Genomic DNA, 18,292 nt, shown 5'->3' with positions numbered 1-18,292 from the left:
TGACTTATTGCATTCATATTTAGAGATGGATAATCTATAGTACAGTATTAGTATTAGTATTAGTCATATATGTGTTGGGACGTGTTTGTGTTTCTTATTGCATTATTAAGGGTGTCATTTGTCAAACAGCTCTTGAATTGGATCCCAGAGTGTTTAAATGCACTTATTCAAACGTTTTAGACCAGTTCTCAACCTTTTTTCAGTGATGTACCCCCTAGGAAATATCTTTTCAGCCAAGTAATTATCATTAAAAATGAATGAAAAAGACTTCAAACATGCCATCTAATTTATTAAACTTAAGACCCTTTCAAACTTAATTTGTATCGGTCCACAAAAAAAAACAAAAAAAAAAACAACCAGTGTCCTCTTTTGGATTATAAAAAAAATGTTATCAAAAAGGAACTTAATTATTAATAAATATTTTTCCACAAAAAACATACAATATAAAGTATCAGACATGTTCTAAAAAATAATTATAAATAAATATTTGTACGCAGAAAAATAGTTAACATAAAGTGTCCTGTTTGGGGTTTATAGTAGAGATATGACTTCTCCATACATGCTTTGACAAATGTACAGTATTATGAAAAATGAAATATATTAAGAGTCCATATTTTGCATGTAATGTGTTCATATTCAAAATAGCATTTTTGTGATGCATCTGCATGGCGTAATGTGAACTTCCCAGTAGCACTGGTGAAAAATTATGGGCGCCTCCAGCATTTAAAAGGATACTAAACTAATTTAGGCTTTTTCAGTAGTTAAAAACACACACACACACACATTCATTTTGTCTTTAATTTGATTAACAAATTCCTTTTACACATTTACCAGTAAAACTGTCTCACCTGTTTTCTGGGTATAGTTCTGTGATGTCGTGATTGGTTAGTACCTGTGATATAATATTCAGTTGCAAAATGTGTTTTTGAAGGTATTAATTATACGTAATTTACTCATCAAATTAATTATAGACAAAATATTAACTTTTTTTTTTTTTTTTTTTACTGCAGGGATGTAATTGTCACACATTTGCCCCTCCTTAGTCAGCGTTCACAGAGCATTCCGACTGTAGCTGTTTCATACAAAGTAGGAAGAAAATTGATATTTGACAGCTGCACCAACTCTGAGCTGTTTGAATGACAGACGGCGTAATTTAATCACAACTCTGTATTAAATATGAAGTGCTCAGCGAAACAAACAAACAAAACAGTGCAGTGTGATGAATTTGGTGGTGAATGTGCTCCTCCCGCCAACACAAATCAAGCCTATTTGTCTTTCCATATCCATCCATCTATTTTCTATCCTGCTTCTTTTCTTGACTGTTGCAGGTGAGCACACCCTGGATTGGCCCCCAGCCAATCACAAGTCACCTTACAACACGTCCTGTGTAGAATGCGTGGAATAAAATGTCCCGATAATTCGGAGGAGCACAAGTATGAGGAACATTTGTCAAGTTCAAATCATATAATGACTCGCTAACATGCAAGTATAGTTGAGGAAGAAAAAAAGGGAGTGAGGGAATACCACCTGTTAGCGGAAAAGTTAAAACACAATTCTTTTTGGATTATTATCACTAGATCTGTCATCAGGATCGCTCCCAGCATGCTTCACCGTGATCCTTGAGTCTTGTGCATGAATCCTCACTGCATATGGCTTTGCTGTTGTGTGTGTCTGCATGTGTGTCTCTGCACGTGTGTCTGTGTGTGTTTGCGTTGGTGAGGGGGAGAGAGAGAGAGAGAGAGAGAGAGAGAGAGAGAGAGAGAGAGAGAGAGAGAGAGAAATGAGAGAGGTTCTAGAGCTCAATGGCTGTGAGCTCAGTTGGCTGTGTACAAGTCTAAGCCGTTTGTTTCCTTGGCAAGGATTTTTCCATTTTTTCTTTTTCATTGCTGCTGCTGTCTTTAATCAAACTAACTCAACAGGTAATACTGGCGTGCTGGGGATACCGGTAGTTACATATTAATAGAATTCCTGTATTGATAAAAGTTTTTTTGTTTGTCTGTTTTCTACCTTTTGATTTAAAAACGTTTTTTTTTTTTCCACACAAGGTTTATTGTATCCCGCATATGGAAACAGTGTGTGCAGTATTCTTTTTTTTTTTTCTGGCCAGCGGCTTTTGTGTATTTATCTGAGATAACAATCATTTTTAAAATGCTTTGACCTGAGATTGAGCATTCTCAGAGTACATTGGGCTGACCTGAAGGTAACAAATATTTCCGTTTTTTCTTTTAAATACAATCTATTGTTAATTATCTTATTTTGTTGAAACAATTACATTTAAATTTCGAAACCTACCAATTTATAGTATGCATGTACAAAAATACATTTCAAATCTGAGTTAATTTAAACACAAGCTTGGTTTTCAAAATAACTATTGCGAATACATTCGTCTGTAGAAGTTAAATCAACGTTGGTTTGATTTAAATGAGCTTTTATTTCTGTTTCTCAATGTTTTTGTTTGGTTTCAGCTCTTCTCTATGCCTAGTTTTCTTTAGTGCCCTCACACGCAACAAACATAATTAGTTGAACGTATTATAGTGATTCAATATGTTGTTGCCTTTACTTTTTCTCTTCTTTGTATGATGGAAAAGTATTGATTAAAAAAGTTTTTTAAGGATTATGTAGATGTCTCAGGTGCATACTGTTTTCCTCTTCTGACTCAGTTTTTGATCAGATAAGAAAAAAAAATAAAGTTATGCAACTCATTCATTCCACATGAAATTGGATACACAAGGAAATGCTAAGTGAATCAATGTGTCCTTTCTCAATTTCTAGCTGTACCGTTTGTGTCGGTCCTGGGAAATGCAGCTCCTTTTAAAATGAAGAACTAGTGTTAAAGTTCAAAGTTGAACTTAAAGTGCGTTGAGGTTTCAATCATTCATTTCTATTGATGTTCTTGTGTCAATAGTTGATTTTTTTTTTCCCTGCTTTTTTTTTTCTCCACAGACGGCCTTCAACTTGCCCGAGAAGAGCCAAAATTCTCTTATCTCTACTCATTCTTTCTCGGTGCACAAACTCATCACAGTCTATTTTCATTCAAATTCAATTATCTTCTCATCCTCATCCGTCCAAACAAGGACATTGACACGTCTTTATCTCATCATTGTCTTTCTCTTTTTGCCCATCTGTTCGTGATATTTGTTCCCCTAATGGGCACCACATCGGGCACCAACTCCATCTTCCGTTCACCGACTTCTTCCCGGCCGTAACTACCTCACCGAAACCCAAATACGACTACCAAGGCAACCCAATGGAGACAAAAGATCTGATGATGACGAGCATGTTGACAAAGGACGAACGGGAGAGTGAGGCCAAGCGAGGCGAGAAGTCGAAGGCAGAAGAGGAGGGCGAAAACTGTCGATTGATGCTCGCCGACGGCCTTGAAGAGAGAGGACCCAAAAGTCCGGCCTCTGGCCAGCAGGTGTCCAATGGCTTCACAACGTCCACCCCACCGAGTTCCAAAGAGGGAACTGGTCTTTCCGCAGCTTATTCGACAGGGTCAACCTCGGGGCCCGCGGGCGGCTCTGGGTCTGCCGCGCCACTGGGGGGTCTCAGGACTCTGGTTGTCCAACAAACCAGCTTGGACCGGCCCAGAGAAACTTGGAGCAAGAAGATGGACTTCTTGCTGTCTGTGATTGGCTACGCTGTGGACCTGGGCAATGTGTGGCGTTTCCCCTACATCTGCTACCAAAACGGAGGAGGTGAGACATTAAATGAGTTGGAGGGGACTCTGTGTGCAGACTGGGTCTGATATTTATTTTGTTTTTGTGATCAATTTTCTGCAAATTTTCAAATAAACACCATATTTCACGTTAGATAACACTACCTTTATCATGGACTAAAATTACTCCTCTGAAGTACAGTGGTAATGTGTGCATCCTTTAAAAACAATGTGTGTTTTGAAGCTCAAGACACAAACTAAAAATTAGGTTCCTCAGGCGGGTCCAAATACGTATATATACAGTGCTGAACTCATTTATCAGACCATAACCTAACGTGAGCTTTATGTCCCAGATGCCGTAATTTAACTGCATAAGGAATAACCTTTTTTTGTGTTTCTGTAATGGTTCTGTGACGCTCGATTTTACACAGATCTGATTGGATTATCAGTTCATTTGAATTTTATGCCAAATCATGAGTGGCTGTAATCTAGCAATTTTCTGATCCATCACTTACATCAAGGCAGTTTAAATATATACTGTTCTGTGCTGCCGTTGTTAAAAATTCAAGATTTCAAATTTTACAAGGGGGATTTTTTTTTCCATTTCCCAGACCTCCCTCATTTTTTTTTCTAATTTTTAACTCATTTTCAACTCATTTTTCTCATTTTTAAATGTGATCAGCTCAAAACTACATTAAGTAGTTCACTCAATCAGTGCTATTGATGACTATAGACATTAAAAATCCATTTTACTGGCAGTGATTGAGTTAATACACAGGTGAAAGTCTTTCAAATAGAAAAGTCAAAAATCCCTGTTTTACCTGCATGAATCTTCTTAAAAAGTGTTTTATTTGTTGAATTTTATGTTTGTTCCTGATTTCTCAGACCAGTCAAATGATAGACTTAAAACATGGTACAAAATCTACATTCGATTTAAAATGCCTCCTTCGTGTTCAAAACAGTCATATGGCGTCTGTCCAGATTAGCTGCTGCATCATCTGAGATCAAGAGGCGGTCAAATTAATGTTTTAAGAACTGCATTTACACAATCCAAGTGTAAATTCATACCTCCCAGTAAGCACATCTTCCCTTTCCACTTTTGTTGAATCTGCAATAATAAAGTCCATGCAATTTCCTGTGTTGCGCGTAATCGTGTGTGTGTGTGTGTCTGAAACAGAGATGGGCTCAAGGAGACACTTGATAGAGGCAACAGTATTAATTGTGAGGGGTTTTGTTTTATTGGAATGGCCTCAGGCTTGCTTAATAACCTGTTGCTTGGGCGGCAGCTCAATCAACTCTTATCTTTGACAAAAAGAAAAATAACACACACACACACACACACACATTCAAATAAGCACACATTCACATGAAGTAAACTGATGATCAGATAGGGAAAGGTGAGATGTGATTTCAGAAGCAGCACGTTGAACTCTTCTTGTGCTACCTTTTATCCATCCATAATTTTTTCTGTTGTTCTTCGTTCAAAGGAAGAGCGCTTTTTCCAGTAGACTTTAGACAGGAGGCAGGTTATACATTGGGCTACTAACCATTCAAACTCAAATTCATACTTATGGACAATTTAGAGTCTACAGGTATCCTATACACATTTAACTGCGCTGTTTTTGTATGAATAAAAGTGACATTTATGTCAATCGTTTCCACTTCCCGTTTTGTCTCGCTATCACCAACTTCTTAACCCCGTGTCATCTATGTTGTCGTTTCAGGTGCCTTTTTACTCCCCTACTTGTTGATGGCTGTATTTGGAGGTGTGCCGCTCTTCTATATGGAGCTGGCTCTCGGCCAGTTTCACCGCAATGGTTGCATCTCCATTTGGAAACACATCTGCCCCATTTTCAAAGGTATGAGCAAATGGGAAAAAAATGGCGGCTCAATTCCTTGAATTGGGCAGCAGGTGGGATGGGGCCAACATGAAAAGAATTGGCTGAAAGAGGAAAAGAAGAGAGCGTCAAGATCTCAGCAGATTCGTTTAACCTGCTGAATCCGTCAGCTCTGACTCCTTGAACGTTTACAGTGATGTTCTAGCTGTGTTATGGAAATTGTCACATTTCCATGCCAAATGCCAGGTGTTTGGAAATGGGTTCATATGTAAATTGCTGCCGCTGGGAAATGTCAGCCACTTGTGCATGAGGTTGAAAGTGGCACAGATCTGTGTGGAATGAATGATACACGAAAGAATCCTTAATTCGCAAAGTACGTATAGGATAGAACTTTGCTAGTTTTAGGGCATATTCTTTTTAACAGTTATTTGGTTCTTCCATCCAGGTATAGGCTTTGCTATCTGCATCATAGCCCTCTACATTGCCTTCTATTACAACACCATCATGGCCTGGGCCTTGTACTACCTGTTGTCATCGTTCCAGTCCACCCTGCCCTGGACCACCTGTGCCAACAGCTGGAACACGGGCAACTGTCACAGCTACATGTCTACTGACCAAAATGTTTCGTGGTCCAATTCTTCCACCTCCCCTGCTGAGGAGTTCTATACGTAAGTGCATGTAAGTGGGATGTGGAAGCATAGAGACCTTTCTGGAGGGAGTTGATGAGCTGGATTGCTTTACATCGTAAAATATGCGTTCCTCTTTCCATTTTAGGTAGTGAATCATACTGCATGTAAGATTTTCATTGAACTCGCATACTGTTGATATTTTCCACTCACTTTTCTAGATGATTTTTTTGTGACGTTTGTAGCGTCACAAAAGTTAGCTTACTCATCAATATGACTCAACCTATTTCTTCAACATTCTTAAACATACGATTTGGTCAGTGAGCCTGCCAGTAGAATTTATTATTATCATCTTTAGATTGTGCAGGTGGGCCTAGGTGGTGGCCTGACTATCTATTCACATTGTAAATATCCCATGATCAATTTTTGGATCATTTTAAGCAAAAAATAATGAGCTTATTACAATATATATATATATATATATATATATATATATATATATATATATATATATATATATATATATATATATATATATATATATATATATATATATATAAAATATTTTCCACCGTTCCCCCTTGTGTTACATTGTGCTTTGGTGACCTAACGGGCTTGTCCTTGAAGCTGCTTTTGGAGATAGATTATGTTCTGTGAAAGGTGCATGATAACAGTTCGAATGTTGCAAATTACATTGGCAGTCTGGCACCAGGATTTCCTTATGTCCACATGAATCATTTCCGGCTTATCATCTTAGTTTTGTCTGCATACCTCTTGGCTAGATAATTTCCTCATTGTCCACTTCAGCCGCCTTCTGTTTGTCAAAATTCGCTCTTTATACCCCAAACTACACCTTTTTTTTTCTTTAATGGACTCCAGGAAATGCCTAATAGTCCCATTGGTAAAAATGTCAATGTGACACTTACACGTTTAGAGTAAAATACATTTACATTATACAGTACTTTTTTGACACTGGACAAATGGAGTATTTTTCCCCTTTTAACAACATTGTATGTTATACAGTTGAACTCCTCCACAACAAAATCATATTTGCAGCCAGCAATTTTTTCCACAACAGCAGACTTTTTATTATAGCAAATCTGTGTGTCGGAAGTAAACAAAAAAAACGTGTTGTGCAATCTAGAATCTGACTGAAGTTAAAAACAAAACCATCCAACATTTAAAAAATAAAAGAAATTGCCACATTAAGCATTAATTTTCATACCTCAATTTCTTGCATAATGTCTTTCACTTGGCTTCATCCAGCTTTCATCTTTATTACTTTTATCCTGTCTTCAAGCGTTGGCTTGATTTAACCGCACGCGACTGCACACGTCAAAACGACGTTATTTCGGCATCCCTCCACACAACAGTTTTTATGCAACGTGTTTCTTCCGGGATGTTTTTCACGAACAGACAATATGGCGGACGAAGTATTGCTTATGGAAGTTCGCCAGTACAAGCACCTTTATTAGTCATCCGAAAAGGAATACCGTGATCTAAATACCGTAAACAACTCCAAGCAAGCACCGCATTGGGGAGAGATGACGAATCTGTTTAAAAATACTTGGAAGAATTTAGATCGTTTGAATCTACTAAGATTCTCTACCTCTTTATAGAGTAGTGTGGGGGTTCCATGTACACTGGCTCCTAAATAAATGCCGTCTGCTTTCCATCTCTTTTGTGTTGATCTAATTTCTATTTTCATCTTTGTCTCTTTCCATCTTCCTCCCAACATTCACACTCTGGCTTCTTTCTCTAGTCGACATGTATTGCAGGTCCACCGTTCTTCAGGTCTGCATCAGCTGGGTTCCGTCAGCTGGCAGCTCGCCCTTTGTTTGTTCTTCATCTTCACCATCGTCTATTTCAGCATCTGGAAGGGAGTTAAAACATCTGGGAAGGTACGACTAATGGGTGGCGGGTGTCACTTAAATGGATGGATAGATGGTTATATTTAGGAGAATGACATCATACATCACACGCTTTAGTATTCATCATTGCTGTTGGACAAGGTAGTTAGAGAGGAATCTTCTGTGATTCGGCAGTTAAACCAATGAGACCACAAACCAGACCTGGGAGTCTTTTTTTAGCTGCTTACTTTGATTCAATTTCACAGCATGAAAGCAAAGAACAAAGATCAGAGACTCATACATTCAAATAATAACAGAATATAATTAAAAAGCATCATGACTATCAAGTTAATTTAGTAATGGTTTTAGGTGGTCTGGGTGACAGCAACCTTTCCATATCTGGTGCTCCTGGTGCTCCTCATCCGTGGGGCCACGCTACCTGGTGCCTGGAGGGGTGTGGTCTTCTATCTCAAACCCGACTGGGAGAAACTGCTCAGCACTACAGTAAGAAATATAGAAAATGTCCACATCACGAAGGTTGGGTATAGCATAAAATTGTCACTTGTGATTCAAATTTTTCCTACTACCACATACAACTGGTCGCTTATGTTGTGCTCAAGGTGTGGATCGATGCAGCAGCTCAGATCTTCTTCTCGCTCGGTCCAGGCTTCGGGGTTCTCCTTGCCTATGCCAGCTACAATCCGTTTCACAACAACTGCTACAAGTGAGTTCAACATGAGGCACCTGCATGCATCAAGACGAAACATTTTTACAGATTAGACTCGCCAGTTACAATACAAAGGACACAAACGTGTGTCATGTCCCACACACACACACACAAGCCTTTTTCTGCCTCTTTCAGAGATGCTCTGGTCACCAGCTCAGTGAACTGCCTCACTAGCTTTCTCTCTGGCTTTGTGATTTTTACTGTGCTGGGCTACATGGCTGAGATGAGGCAGCAGGATGTGGATGCTGTTGCCAAAGATGCTGGTAAGAAATTGCACAGGTATCCCATTTTTGGAGAAGAATTCCTCTTAACGATTTTCCCAAATTGATTGTGCGTAAGGTCAGAACAACATTTGGAACAATGCACATTGTACCTACAATAGGTGATAGTTAAACAGCCATCTTCCTGAAACTGCTTGTTCTTCTTTTCTCTCTAGGGCCCAGTCTGCTTTTTATCATTTACGCAGAAGCCATTGCAAACATGCCAGCTGCAACCTTCTTTGCCATAATCTTCTTCCTCATGATCATTATGTTGGGTCTGGATAGCACCGTAAGTTAACTTATTGTGCTCACGAGTCAATGTTCTGTGTGATGAATGCATCAGTCACATGTCGGGCCCCTCGAAAACCACACAACGTGTTCCGTATTAGAACAGCCATGAATGCATGGCGGAATCTTTTTTATGACTTCTTTAAGCACGCCATACTCCTGCTCACTTTTGGTGTGGCAGTGCCCCTTTATCAGTGCAGTGATCTTTTCCCAATAAGCTGGATTTCATCATGCCCAAGCAACCACCTTTAGAAACCCGTCAAGCTCTTATTGCATAGTGATAATCAGTGTAGAATCAAAATAAGGGCTGCTATGCTCCTCCTTTTCGTAACTTACAATATTACTGCACGATGTGTTGTACCCATGCCTTCACTTTGAGGCATCTTGTGCTCGGGAAAAAAAATTTCAAATATGCAAAATATTGTTTGGCAGCTAAATGGGAGATTTACAAACTGTTAATATAGGGCTACAATGTAATGACGAGTAATGACTACCGTGAAGACAGGTTGGACTGGCATTAACTCTACTACAGTATGGTATAGGTTAGACTGGCACAAAAAAAAAAAAAACCTCATGGCATTCAGACTTGGATTTAGTTGAGCGATGGACAACTTAACTTTACGGGATCATTTCATATTTATTTAAATCAATGGGCCTTTCATTGTGTGGTTGCCAAGTTGCCCATCCTTGCACAATGACACATAAAGCTCATGTTTCTTCACAATTCTAGACACTGCTTGTTACTTAGTTTTTTTCCCGCTTGTCTTGTGAGTAAGATTCAGGACTTGAATGTTTTACTTAATTAAAACATAAGTGTGGATTGTATTGTACATGATGACTTCATAATATTTGCTTGCAATGGTGTGAAAATTATGGCTACAATTCAAATTGATTGTAAGAATCAAATGATCAGTTCTAAAGACAAATTCTTTGACAGTTTGTATTTATAATTATTATTGACATTATTCCTGACCACACTAGGCTACCATGCAACAATGTCAATGATTTTGATAGGTTCAGCTTGTTGTCTATATTGTAAATGGAGGGGCTGCTCCCTCTAAATTGTCAGCCGGCCTCTTTGGGTAAAATGGAGGGTGCTGCATCAGCACCAAAAGACTCTAGCCCATCGGGTTTGTGCCCTTAATGCCAGATGGCCAGTTCAACAGTGTATGTAAGTAGAGGATCATTTAAATCTTTTGTTTCAGGGTTCACCAATATGGTTCCAGAGAACCGTGTCAAATAGTCTAAATTATAAGCTATAAACGATGTAGTGTGTACTGTGAGCGTACATGGTTGTCTATATGTGCCCTGTGTTTGCTTGCCATCCAGTCCTGAACGTACTCTACGTCAGCTGGGATAGCCTCCAGTTCGCCAAGTGTGGACAAAAATGAGATTCAGAGGAAATAAACAATCAATTCGGTTCTTACCTGTATATCTGTTTGATTCTTTTTCCCCTTTTCAGTTTGCCGGTTTGGAGGGGGTTGTCACCGCCATGCTTGATGAGTTCCCCACTGTCTTGGTAAAAAGACGAGAGCAGTTTGTCTTTGGGCTCGTTTGCGTCTGTTACCTTGGGGCACTCTCCACCCTCACATATGTAAGTCACATTAACTCTACTACAGGATGTACGAATTATTATGGAAATGTCATAATGATAGCAGCACAGACACAGTTGTGAGGTCAGTTTTAATTTGTTTGCAACATTTTGCAACTTACTCAGCATCCAATCAAATCATTCTGTGCTGTTTACAGTCTCAAGAGCGTAAATATTTACTGTACATGTATTTGCTTCCTAGGAATTGCTATGCTCTTTAAACTGCAACTAAAACATCAATCCATCTCATTCCTTGGCATTTCTCTCACTTTCAGAACTATTTTTATATGTTCTACATATATACTCTGTGTATACTGCAAATATGCTTGTGTTGCCCCCTTCATTTAGCTAATGTAATTAGCTGCAGTTTACAATTACATTGCAAATCAGATTAAAGTAGTAATTCCTTTATCTCCTGTCCTCAATTAAGGTAAGGGAGTAATTAACGGCTATGCTCTACACAGGCAACATGTTATCTTCATGTGTGGACAAGGTTTGATTAGAAATTGAATTTTTCTGAGAGTCTTGCTTTTCGTCTTGGATCAGGGAGGAGCTTTTGTGGTGAAGTTGTTTGAGGAGTATGCCACTGGCCCTTCCGTTATAACTGTGGTGCTGCTGGAAGTCATCGCTGTTTCTTGGTTTTACGGTTAGTTCGGGCCTCGTTATGTCGAGAAAAAAAAATGACATTTTAATGACATTTCATCCAAAATGATGAAGTGTGTGTATTTCAGGCACCACTAGATTCTGCAACGACATCCAGGTCATGCTTGGCTTCTACCCGGGGTGCTTCTGGAGGATCTGCTGGGTCGCCATCTGCCCTTGTTTTCTCCTGGTGAGACACTCAGATATCATCTATCCCTCAATCTTTTTTTTTTTGTCTTCTACAGTACTTCCTTTCTGCACGCTTCTTTTGTTTACATCAGCGTGTAGAAGCATCAACTGTCAATACCTCAGAATCCAAGGCCCCTGCTAACCCCCAAGCTACTGTACTTTCAGATAAGCCCCTGTATTCAAGTTATCTTTTTTTTTTTATCCCCACGCTGCGAAAGGTCCCCATGACATAACTGTTTCAACACTTTTGTCCATGGACACTGTTTCCAACTTGTTTCTATTTGCAGTTCATCATCATCAGCTTTCTGGCTTTCCCGCCTGATGTCAAGTTGTTTGACTATCAGTATCCACCTTGGACCACAGCCCTTGGCTACAGTATCGGGGTGTCCTCATTAATCTGCGTGCCTGCTTACATGGTCTATCACCTGATCAATGCCAAGGGAACATTCAAACAGGTTCGCCCTCCCTCCACACATTTTTTTGGGGGGGTCACCCCTTCAGAATTATGAATGAGCCAATTTTCCATCTTCCTCTGATCTCTCCAGGTAGACTCACAAGCCTCACTGTTTCTCATGCAGAGCTGAGGCCGACCTCTAATGTGTACACAAATACAAGTTAGCATCAAACCAAAAAGCAAAGGCTATAGACTAAAAAAAACATTAATTCAAGATACAACCACCCACTTAATGTAAGTGGGCTATCACCTGACTACACTAACTGTGGGCCTATTGAATACTCACTCTTTGCTTTGTACAATCACACACCTGCCACACTGTAATGATGAGAACAAAAACTTTCCTCTCATCATCTGCATCATTATTAGAACACTGTGATAAGATGTAGTGAGACCATTATTGTCCAATATTGACACAACTGCCAAGATGTGCAATGACACTGACACACACTGTCAGCATTCTGCTGTGTAAATATACATGACAAACACATGGAACGCTTGAGGATAGATGGGTGTGGCCAAGATCAAAGTTATTTTGATCTTGAATCTGAATTCAAAGTCTAAAGATGAATACGAGACGACAGGTCAAGAGTACAACTTTTATTTTCAGGTTTTTATATCTGGATATCAGATACATAGACCTGCAGTAAAACAGATTGATGTGAATAAGACCTTTTACTGCAAATTATTTGCTTGCAATAAGTACCCCATGGTTGTGGCTCTCTTTCATCACCACTGCATTTTATTTCACTGGATTTGGGGGTGGGTGGTTTCAATCTCCTCTTTTGCAGATAAAAGCATACATACATATAGCTAATTAAAGCACTTCATTTCTTGCCCCAGATGAACTCCTTTGTTATTTTGGAAACAATAAATGAATAAATAGATCCGGGACCGGTTTTTGTAAAAATTGTATTAACAAATGCTTGTCCCCTCAGATTAGATTAGGGTATTTTAATAATTAAAAGTTTTGGCTGCCGTTTCTCAATAATTCCAAAATTTATTCTTAAAATCAAATCAATGTTAAAGCCATAAGTAGCTATACTTAAACCTGGTAGGGCTGAGAATAGTTATGCCAGAGCAATTTGATTAGCCATTTGGTGAGGTCGGTTTCCTTCCAGCACCGCACTTTTAATTCAAAACTACTTCATGGTTTTGGAGATATAATCATTTGTTAAAAACGAGTTTTTAAGATGGGTTTCTCTGAGGACAGATAAATGCTAGGTTATTCAACATTGACTGCTAATTCAGTGACTATTTTTTAAATTTGGAATGTATTATACTTATAAATAATAAGTACTTACTTGTATATTTCTTTACAGCGTTTATCAAAGAGTATCTCTCCGGAGCCCAGTAATGACCAACACAGAGGCTTCATTGTGACAAATGCTGTCTGATCTGACCCTCCTGTGCCGATTCAAGCTACTTAGAGCGCCCTCTTCTGGAGCCCTTGCAACATTACAAAACAGAGGCTACCTTTCGTCACATTTGCCTCTTTTCCACCCATCTCTTGCACCCAAGTGTTGGCGGACGTAATTTACCTGAAGACAAGTTACATCAGCCTTATTTCACTTGGGTGACGTCACGTTGCCTCAGTTTGTGAGCAGGTTTTACACACGTCTTTCCATTTCTCTCTTTTGCATCACTCCCTCTTTATTAAGTAACACCTTTTTGTACAAATGACCTCGATGTGTCATACTATCATAGTTAAATTATGCATACTATATGTACTGGTCATTTCTTAATAGACAGTGCCCACATTATCTATTCGTACCCTTTCACTATGTCATTTTAATAAAATACAGTACAGTTAAGTTATGCATTCTATGTAGCAAAATTCAGGTATCCCCTTTCTTACATCATTGAAACCAAATATATGTTTGTTATGCTTATATTTCATGCAATGTGCAAGTATAGATGTTCCATCTACTGTATGTTGTACCAGAAGGTCAGATTTGCTCTGAGTTCTATACACTGTGAAGCAGTGTGTGCTTGTGGAATGAATTGTGTGCGTGCGCATGTGTGTTTGAGAGAGACAGACTGTTGTCATGGCCCCTAGGATGCTGTATGTTTAGATACATGCAAAATCAAAAGTGCATTTTATCAAGTGTCTGCATTTGTCACTTTAACCCTCCAAATCGTCATGTTGTCTTTACGTTTCATACTAATGATGCTTATTCAATCACCTTCTGAGCTTGTAGTAATGTTGCAGAGATGTCAATAATAGAAACCAAATAGCGACTTAATACCATCACCAAGGTCATCATCTAAAAGTCGACTTACTGTCTCTTTCCTTACAACCAAAAAGAGAGAGCTGGAGAGAAATATAGACTTAGGACTTCAAATATGGTAAGTACTGTACTGTACATCCATGCGTATTTCCTTGTCAGTGTGGTACTGGTGTAATATATCCTGTGAATACCTGTTCCTTGCCATGGATGTGTGAATGTGTGTGTTTGGTTTGAACTTGAGTGAGTACAGTATGTGTTGATGCGTGTGCAAGTTTATGGGTAGGTAGGTTTGGTCAGCCTTTATGTATGCATGCTGTGATTTGTGTGTGTAATTCCAGGTGTGTGGGTGTGTGTGTGTGTGTGTGTATGTGTGTGTGTGAGAGAAAGTGTGTCTTATATGGTCTCGTTGTTGTTAACTGCCAAATTATCCAAGGATGTAACTCCCTCTAGAACCTCTCAAGCATATACTGGTAGATCTATGTATTATGTCTACAAAAGACTGTATTGACAACCCTACCTGTATAAAATAAAGCTATAGAAATATATGAGAAACATCAGATAATAAAGATATATGAAGAAGAAAGTGTCTTGGGTCTTTTTTGTTTTGGTGTTTTGTTGTAAAAATATGGTCAGGATAATTCATTTGAAACATGAAAATCTGCATAATCATGTGGGATCCAGTAAAAGTTATAACACATTCTGCTGTGATGCTCAGTTTGTTTGACTCTACCAATACTGTATGTACAGTATTTGGCAACATCTTTGTAAAGTTGCCTTTTTTCAAAGGAAAACTACATAGAATCGTAGTGAGAGCCATTTATTGTAATATGCTGACTCTTCGTTGAGTGAACGATCAAAATGTTTAAAACTGAGTACACTATCATGCCATGCAGTTCTGCAGCACTGAAGATGAGAATCACAAGACTGTGTTAAACAGGCATGTAAACACATGTTTGGGGACAGGTGGTCAAGCCCCAAAATTTTCCCCACATTACCAACATAATTAAGAAATACATGCTTTTGACTTGGGTATTAATTTCTGTCAACACGACAAATAAACCATCTCAAAAGATGTGATACAGTGGCTAGATAAAGTCCACACCCCCCTGTTCAAATAGCAGGAGCATGTATTCCACTGCAGGTCAGTGAGAAGCAGTCCTCACATGAACTAAAATAACCATCTGATAAAAAAATTATTAGTGGAAATTTATTGATTTTTTTTTGAATATACAATAATTTTATTTTTATAATAAACAATCATTTTATAATAAACAATGGAGAAGAATTAGTGGGAATAGAAGCATTGGTCTCAACCTTGCTGTGTAATCTTGCTGAGTTAAATGATATCCAGCACAAATAGTTATCCAAAATGCATTTGCACAATAACACTTGGTTTCGAGACATACATATTAAAAACATGGTTCTAATGAATGGTACCTTTACAGCAGAGATTTTTGGTCATCTAATGTTAAAGGGAATATATTAGAATGAATTGTCATTGAGATGCTAGACAGTTCTACACCACTGAAAACTACCACAAGAGATAAAATATATTTTGCATCTGAAAGATATACTTACAGTCCTTTTTGCTCATTGGCTCATATCAAGCTATAGCTATAAGAAATACAATGTGTGGGATGCATACGTCATAACCACTGAATAAAATAAGGGCCAACCTATATATAATAATCCTACACGCTGAAAATTGTGTCTCAAGACCTCCAGTTCATTTTACATGCCAACAAAAAACATAAAAGTCTGCAAGTATGTCTAGTTTGGGTGCTTTTTCGTGATCAATCCTTTTTTTTAATTTTTAATGTATTTATTTATTTTTGCAAATAAGGAGCTTGCCCAGTGGAGGAGTCATTACCGTGTGTGGCTGTGGGTTTAATGTAAAATTCACACTTTGATTGTGTACATCTACACACAGATATATATTCACAGGTTTGTGTGCACTTCTACCATATGTGTGCCCTTTATTGTGGCAATTTCCTCTGAGCTCCCTACCTCTGACTGACGGACACATCCTGTGTTCTCGTGCCCGGCTAATCGCTGCAGATCTATATTAAACAGTGGAGTGAAGCCAGCGTATCCCTCCTCCTCAGCTGTACCTGCCATCTCAGCATCTCCCTACCAGCCTGCCTCACTATCATGTGTCTATCAAGACCTCCAGTTCATTTCATCTCCCCATATTATTATTCTTTTCCTTCTTAATGCTGCTGGATGAGACTCACTGTCATTTCTCTAGCTGTCATTTTGATATGGCCTCCTGCACTGAGATAACCCGTGTGCCATACTTTGACTGACTTTTTTTTTTTTTTTTTACAGAGCAGTTCCGTTTGACATATCTTTTAACTATTTCTGTCCGAATCCTCTCGGTTTCAATCTGAAGGGTGACTTTTTAGTGCAAAGATGTAAAATCCTGGCATTTACCTTTTTAACTTCCTCCATCTGTCCTCTCAGGTGCTCTCCATTTCTTTCCACAACCGAGGCACTCTGCTGATGCTCTGATACTGCTGCTGTCTCTGAAGAACAGGAAATGAAAATCCTTTTTTCCCGCCTCCAATCGGTTGCTCCAGTCCTTTATCATACAGGAACACTGAATCCCTGCAACGGTCGCCTTTCACTTTTCTAATGAACTCATTTTGCAAGAAGGGAGAATACCATCTTATCTTTGCAGACGAGGCCTTCTGCAACACACACACACACACATGCACTTGTGCACATGCACACACGCCTGGGTTCTTGGATCAATTCATTGTTCATAACATAAACAAAAGCAATAGTTAAATGTTTTGTGCTCATTACGAAGACAAAAAAAAGGTATTCGGTATATCTTCGGTATATCTTGGTTTGATATGTTTTATCTTTAACACATCTTAGGAAATGAATAGATGCAGAAAAGGGGTTCGGAAAATGTTTCAAAGGTGTGAATTTGCGTGATTTGGTCCGGTGTCAGGCCTGTCCTATTAACTGCAAATTGCACAGAACCGCTCACCTTAAATTTACACTCAAATGAAAACCACTTGGAAAAAGAATAACAACTGGTCTTGCTTTTTTCCCCCACACATACAGTAGAACATTGCAAAACCTGGTTCAAATAAACCTGCAACAATGACAACCTTTACTGTGAAATGCATACCAAACCAGGAGCAGATGTCAAATTTTAAAAATACATTATTCTTTTGCAATATCCATGTGGAGCTGTTCTATCTAATGACATTTAAAACATAGGAAATGAAACAAAATACACTACACTCATTAGGGATGCTGATTATCAAATATATTAACATGTAGAGATTGCTACAGACATGGCTTGCTCATCAAACTTTGCAATAAAGATTGTAGACTACATGTAAATAAAGTTATATTTGCTATTAATGTAGCACTTGTTTCTGATAAGTGGCCCTAAATGAAAATAATTGTTTACATGCAATACTGTACTTTATTACTGTACATGGAATAAGCTATGAGCTATTCAGTTAAATATTCTCTCAAACTAACATTAGGGCGTTCTGATGCCCGTCAAACACGAGTAAAACTAATTGTCTTCTAAATTAATTTGTTGCCACATGTCTGTAGTTCAGTTTGCGTACTGTATGTTACACAAAAATAAATATTGTACTGTAAATGCTTTGTGTTTAGTAGGCTTGTAAAATAGTCATCTTAGCAGTTTTGCCAGAATCACCCACATTTTAAATGAAATCTTCATATACCACACAGCTGACATCCGTTAAAAGTGCATTAATGTACTGTGCAGCACGTTTCCAATCACCTTCTACAAGTATTAGAATGCGGGCTTGCATCTCCCCCTGTTGGTACAAAAACATGGCAACCTGTTTTAACCAACACTAACCACTGGGGAGAACTGAAGCTCCATGGAGAGGCGAGTTTAGGAATCAGGGTGTGACACTGAAAACAGTGGACAACTGAAACGT

General features: G+C 38.6%; 1 protein-coding gene and 1 long non-coding RNA gene across 3 annotated transcripts; one reads left to right on the top strand and one right to left on the bottom strand.

Annotated features, from left to right (window-relative positions):
* Positions 1-1,781: 1,781 nt before the first annotated feature.
* On the top strand, positions 1,782-14,937 carry slc6a4a (solute carrier family 6 member 4a). Its single transcript, XM_088427382.1, has 14 exons — positions 1,782-1,919; positions 2,944-3,698; positions 5,383-5,517; positions 5,942-6,164; positions 7,885-8,023; positions 8,342-8,476; positions 8,593-8,696; positions 8,835-8,962; positions 9,136-9,248; positions 10,710-10,841; positions 11,385-11,484; positions 11,570-11,670; positions 11,957-12,124; positions 13,446-14,937. Exons 2-14 carry the CDS (start codon positions 3,248-3,250, stop codon positions 13,518-13,520), a joined length of 2,004 nt encoding a protein of 667 aa, XP_088283508.1. The 5' UTR covers positions 1,782-1,919; positions 2,944-3,247; the 3' UTR covers positions 13,521-14,937.
* Positions 7,211-13,638, bottom strand: LOC148416102 (uncharacterized). 2 transcript variants are annotated; one of them, XR_015867199.1, is made up of 5 exons: positions 13,428-13,638; positions 10,675-10,762; positions 8,560-8,716; positions 8,362-8,471; positions 7,211-7,995 (listed from the first exon to the last, which is right to left on the bottom strand). It is a non-coding gene; the product is annotated as an uncharacterized LOC148416102 (long non-coding RNA). The 2 variants fall into 2 exon arrangements; XR_015867198.1 differs by having other exon boundaries at positions 8,567-8,716.
* Positions 14,938-18,292: the final 3,355 nt, after the last annotated feature.

This window comes from Hippichthys cyanospilos, chromosome 11 (genome assembly GCF_059441005.1).
Source record: "Hippichthys cyanospilos isolate Australia breed blue-spotted pipefish chromosome 11, RoL_Hcya_1.0, whole genome shotgun sequence".
Lineage (NCBI taxonomy): Eukaryota > Metazoa > Chordata > Actinopteri > Syngnathiformes > Syngnathidae > Hippichthys > Hippichthys cyanospilos.
The sequence above is the reverse complement of the archived record's forward strand: the minus strand, read 5'-3'. Positions and strand labels throughout refer to the sequence as shown.

Excerpts from the sequence above, each read along its gene's own strand:
- slc6a4a (XM_088427382.1), top strand. The coding sequence starts at position 3,248 with ATGGAGACAAAAGATCTGATGATGACGAGCATGTTGACAAAGGACGAA. Across the intron at positions 8,697-8,834 it reads TTTCACAACAACTGCTACAA|AGATGCTCTGGTCACCAGCT; the intron begins GTGAGTTCAACA and ends TGCCTCTTTCAG. Across the intron at positions 12,125-13,445 it reads CCAAGGGAACATTCAAACAG|CGTTTATCAAAGAGTATCTC; the intron begins GTTCGCCCTCCC and ends ATTTCTTTACAG.